Source organism: Saccoglossus kowalevskii, chromosome 6 (assembly GCF_978046115.1).
Source record: "Saccoglossus kowalevskii chromosome 6, keSacKowa6.1, whole genome shotgun sequence".
Lineage (NCBI taxonomy): Eukaryota > Metazoa > Hemichordata > Enteropneusta > Harrimaniidae > Saccoglossus > Saccoglossus kowalevskii.
Window position 1 is genome coordinate 25,671,059 of NC_140646.1, and position 5,923 is coordinate 25,676,981.

The 5,923-nt window shown below is 36.9% G+C and overlaps 2 protein-coding genes across 2 annotated transcripts; both read left to right on the forward strand.

Moving 5' to 3' along the window:
* Positions 1-2,909, forward strand: LOC146742185 (uncharacterized). Its single transcript, XM_085500821.1, has 3 exons — positions 1-87; positions 2,420-2,621; positions 2,729-2,909. Exons 1-3 carry the CDS (start codon positions 51-53, stop codon positions 2,901-2,903), a joined length of 414 nt encoding a protein of 137 aa, XP_085356947.1. The 5' UTR covers positions 1-50; the 3' UTR covers positions 2,904-2,909.
* Positions 2,910-3,194: 285 nt separating this feature from the next.
* Positions 3,195-5,923, forward strand: LOC146742186 (uncharacterized). The gene is made up of 3 exons (XM_085500822.1): positions 3,195-3,316; positions 3,475-3,629; positions 5,764-5,923. Exons 1-3 carry the CDS (start codon positions 3,211-3,213, stop codon positions 5,845-5,847), a joined length of 345 nt encoding a protein of 114 aa, XP_085356948.1. The 5' UTR covers positions 3,195-3,210; the 3' UTR covers positions 5,848-5,923.

Consider the following 5,923-nt stretch of genomic DNA (forward strand, 5'->3'; position numbering starts at 1 on the left):
TCGTGGACTGGAGAATTAAAAGTGAATACTGAAACAGCTGTATAGTTACAATGGAACACACGGAAAACAAGTATAGCCTTCTACATGGTGAGTATAGACATTCATACATTCATATAGACATTCGGTAATTTCATGGCTGACAAAAGCTGTGATGCACATTTCCAGTTGCTAAAATATACTGTATTCTGTATAATCAGTACAGGATTGTAGGAACCTATTGAAGATGAGAATGACTAGGTTTCAATAGTAATAAACTTGTTATTATACTTTTTCCACGTTAATGAACAAGACATGCTCTTTAAAATTGAAAGTGTTAATTTGAAATATTTTAAAAAAAGATAATCCAAGCATACTGTCTTACAGAGTTTTAATATAAAGAATGCTTTTTGAATAAACCCTATCCATATACTATTATTCAACATTTCGTCATGGCCTCAAACATTAACACACATTCAACACTGTAGGGCGCCATTCACATCAGATAATATCAAGTGTTCGTTGAGGGAATACTTTACGTCCTCGGGGGCGGAGCTACGTCACAAGACGTTCCAGGTTGCTAAGACGCGCACCACTGTACATGTATTTCTATGGGCTCTGTGTGCGCTGCTGTGGAACGCCGGTCGAGCCGGTGAAAATTCGAGAAAACAACACAAACTCAACTTTGAAGTAATCCTGAACAACCAAATTTACTTATGTTACACACATGGGCTAATCTTGTTACACTGTTCAGGGGGGTCTCAACAACCATCCCAAAGTACCGTTTTCTGCGAGTTTTTGGCCTTTGTTTTCACCGCCAGGGTTGCCAAGCGGTGAGAAACGCCCGGATGTCCGCCCCCGAGGATACCAGTATACGGCAAAAGCGCTATGTATAATTAACGAGAGTGCACACTCGTCTTTATTCTGTGTGACTTGCAATTGTAAACTGCATCTTGGCGTTTTCCATTCTATGTCTGTAGATCGAAGTTTCTCACAGCAATTGACTGATTTAGAAGATCTCTTCCCAAAACATGTTTTATGCGTTGGATATTACCACGCATGCGCAATACACAGTCAGTCAACATTAAATTGCTAATAATTATTCTCAATAGTTAGACAGATGTGAAAATTATGTTATACTCGCTGTGGACATTCGACAACTAAGGCAGCATAAACAAACACACCAAGAAAAGATCAACAAGAGAATACATGAGACTTACTTGAAAATTCACTTACTACGATTTAATATGTACACATAATCGTAATCGTTTATAATCCATACCTGAAATTCTAATTTTTTCTACACTAAACTGTGACTATTTTGATTTGTTGAACTAATAATTAGTGTCAATAAACATACACACACATTTATTTGTCGGAGGTCTGTACGATTACATTCTGGGTGAAACCGCTGTGTGTACTATGATACAACGTTTTGGCAAGAGTGTTGTACTGAATGTATCCCACATGAACACATTTACCACAACATTTAAACAATGTATTTTACACGCATTGTATACGTCGCTATGAGTCTCATATCGAACAGGAAGCGGCGCGACGACTGCCGCCCTGTAAGTAAATAGAATACACACAGGGCTTATTGGCGGTCTAAAATGACTTGGTTTTTAATTCGAATACACTGTCACCCAAATAATTAATTTATTGGATAAATGTGGAATAAAAAAACAACCTTCAATAAAACATACAAAGATTCTGCGTTTGGTTTATATTCTTTTTTACACACAGGAATATTTTTACACTTTTCTTATAGAGAAATATGGTGAAGGAAAGGTGAATGCCCTTTCAACAGCAAGAAACTTCCTCCTGAGTACATATGGGCTATATAGTTCTCAAAATACAGATTTATCTAGTTCTCATGAAAATGTGAATTTCACGCCAATTTCAATGTGTCACATTCACTACACCACTATGTAACGCGAGTCCACAGGCATAATGTATGTTGAATGGATAATGTAATATTTTGGGGACCAAAATAGGACACGAACAAAATTTGTCCTCCCTGCTTCTTCATAAGACATATGACTAGTTTCATTTTAAATGAATTCGTAGTTCTTGAACAGTGACAATCTGCGTATAACTTACAATCCCATTATAAGATAAACAAAAAATACTTGGAATCCTAAACAAATGAAGTAATTGGTAGTGCATATAGATGCTTTTTGTGTTGCTAAGCAAATATCCATTAGTGACGCCGCCAGGTGCAGCACGAATGACTACAACATCTCTGATTAGTATTCCGAATCCGTGACTGAGAGCGTTTTTTTTAAAACATTAATGTATAATATTTTGTTTCTCGTCATACAAGTTATGAACATGACAATTATATCAGATTTTAGTTTTAGTAACTCGAAATGTTGGACATAGTTGAAAAGTTGCACGAAGGAAGATATGAAATGCAATGACACTTTATTACTCATTATAGAATCTTCAGGATCTGATACAGTTGATAATACTCGTCTGCAAATGAGAAAGTACTGGGCAAACCACAGCAATGATCCAACCCTGGAAAATATGATGTTGGACACAGAAGCTAATGTTTTAACAGTGGACGAACAACCTGAAATACTCTCCATGTTACCACCATGTGATGGCATGGATGTGGTTGAATTAGGCGCTGGTATTGGGTAAGTATCATTTATTTACACAAATAAACTGATGTCAGACATATTATACTCAAACCCAATTATTGCATTCATTTATCATTTTTTTTAACATTGTACTTTAATTTCAGCCGTTTTACCGGTGTATTTGCGCGGACAGCTAGACATGTTACAGCTGTTGAGTTCGTGGACACATTTCTTGAGAAGAACAAACAGTTGAATGGTCACCACAAACATATAGATTTCATACTGAATGATGTCACCAACTTGGAACTCTCCGAGTCAAGGCAAGATGTTGCTAAATAAATAAATGTTATGTTCAGTCATATTTAAAAGTGGGATCACATGTAGCATCGATGTCACACTAAAAAGTAATATGATTTACACTTTTCCAAGCTCTATTGACTCATGCAAATTTAATTTTGACATCGTTTCGTGGACAGTCAATGTCACAATGTATTTGATATCACCATTTGATGGTAGACACAACTTTATTTTATAAAGTTGACTTAATAAAACTGAGAAGAAAAATATATTATATAACTTTTGTTTGTTGACAGTTTTGTGTTCCTTTTTATATAGGGCTGATCTCATATTTTCTAACTGGTTGTTGATGTATTTGGCAGATGGTGATGTTTATAAATTAGCTATCAATATTTTATCTTGGCTGAAAGAAGACGGATTTTTCTTTTTCAGGGAATCTTGCTTCCATCCAGGAGGTACAGACATCTATATAACATGCCTTGTATATGTAGCTCATGTAAACTTCGACTTTAAATTGCTTATAGAGGAATAAATTTTCAGAATTTTCAATTATTTCCAATTATGTATTAATTAAAATATACGTATATATAATAATAGTCTTTATATTTTTTAGGTAATCTTCACGTTGGGGACAATCCGACTATATATCGTACACCAAACCAATACAGTGCAGTGTTTCAGAGTGTTTCTATACTAGTTGAAAAAGAAGAAAACATATCAATGGGCTTTGATACAGTATTCATGAAACCAGTCCAGTCATATATAAAAGTGAGTTTTTATGTTCATTTATGTATTCTTACAGCCATGACACATCACATAACAAATACAAAAAATACCCAAATTATCAAATAATTTTACATATTACATAGTGAAGCCGTAATTACACCCAATCAATGACGTTCTTGGGCATTACTTACATCACCAGTTTATTGAGAGGTTTGCACCCAACAGCAGACCAAACCAGGTCTTATAGAATTAGTTTTTCATAGACTGCGAAAAATTATAGCGGGAGGGTCGTCCCCTACGCACGCGCGGGAATTGAGTCCCAAGCGACGATAACAACACACGCTAAAACGCAAAGGCTCATGGGTAGACGCTTGTTTGTAAACAATGACACGCTATGGCCATCTGACGCATGCGCAGATGACGGGAGGAGGTGTTGTAAATAAGGCTTCAATATGTAAAATTTCAAATTGTCCCTTCTATGAATTTGATACTCACTTTACACCTTATTGATAGAAAGATTTCGATGGGAAATTTGAGCATACAAAGTCACGCCTGAGAGGCGAGTTCTGTCATCTGGTAAGCATATCAGCTTTGCTACTAGACGTGGCAGTTGGAGTGGAAACCACATTCACAATTACGGATCATCACTGAAATTATCACGTTTGATGTAGCTGCTTCTTTCCCCAGTAGTGCACGAATCAGTAGGAATAATGGAAACGCATATGCGCCCAAGTTCACCAAGATTCAGTCATTACGTCTTTTGCTTATGCTTATAGATCCAGAGGATGATGTCACACATCGATACAGTTTTGAATTTTCTGCTTGAGTCAAATAAATATATCCCATGGTACCACCCCCTCAAATTTCAAGTCCATGAGTTGGGCACCTTGTTCTACTTTTCAGGTGTCCATGACCAAGTTTACTGATATAAGGAATGGATCAATCACGAATCAAATTCCTTATTATGTCTGGCCACCACTCGGGGTCTCGTCTTGTAAGGCTAATGGTGTATGTAATCAAAGTAATGACTCTTACTGCTAAGAACATATTAACAACATCTAAACTGGGCGTATTCTGATTGGGAAACAACTTTTTACAGTCATTTGCACATTTGCTCGTTCCTCAACTTCACTATTGATTTTGAGCATAGCATGCAAGTCATTTATCTGACTTTGATGTGCAAGCAATGGCCTTACAAAGTCTCACTGTGTGTTGAATTCTATACCAAGGAATGATAGCAAATGCGTAAGGGTTGCGAATGATTTTACTATAACACCCAGAAAGTACAAAATCATAATAATTTTGTGGACGGGTGCTGAACATACTTCCACATATATTTCAAGATAAGATGCATATGTATCAACTGTAGTCATGGTACATGCTCAATCATTGGAACCCATATAAGTGGGTGAGTTGGGTGTTGTGCCACAGGTGCTATTTTTTGTTCTATAAAAGCTGTCTCAGATAATTACTGAGAGTATTGTAACACTGTTACATTCGGGTTTAGATTGGGAATATAATTTTATTCACAATGAACACAAACACCACCATGGTGATATTTGAAACATCCCTTTTTTTAGGAATATTCGACCAGTTCAAACAGATTTCTAATGGCTTCAAAGGGATTCTAGATTGACAAAAATGTTCGATGCTGTATAACTAGGGGAAATGTTAGAACTTATGCTTAAAAGTTTGATTCGGACCGCCATTAGCGTCGCTATCAAACTCCTCAATGTGCCTGTATCGAGCAAAACTATAGGTTTAATATTTAGATTTTTTGGGGTAGAAGATCGAGTAACGAGTTTCAATATCTTCCTATCCGATTGGGTTTAAAGCGGGGGTGGGGGTGGGGGTGGGGGTGGGGGTGGGGGTGTCGTCACCTGTGCATGCAGATCGCCATAGCGTGTAATTGTTTACAAACAAGCGTCTACCCAAGGGCCTTTGCGTTTTTAGCATGTGTTGTTATCGTCGCTTGGGACTCAATTCCCGCGCGTGCGCAGATGACGACCCCCCGCTTTAACGTGGAAATAACATACCAAATAACATACCATCATCTCTTCCCGCACATTCAACTTAATGTTATGATCAGTGGGTCACTCGTGCTCACAATGAAAACTGAACATTTGAGACTTGTTACGAGTAACTGTGTCATAGTTAATTTTTTCCCTGGTTTCAGTTAAAGAATAATCCAAATCAATATTGCTGGCTCCTGCAAAAGAGGCGGAAAAAGAGTGATATCCAACTGAACCCACGTCCCTGATGACATAGTAGAAGAAATAAGTAAATTAATCATTCCTTGATAAAAATCTAATAATAAAATGACATGAGAATTTCAA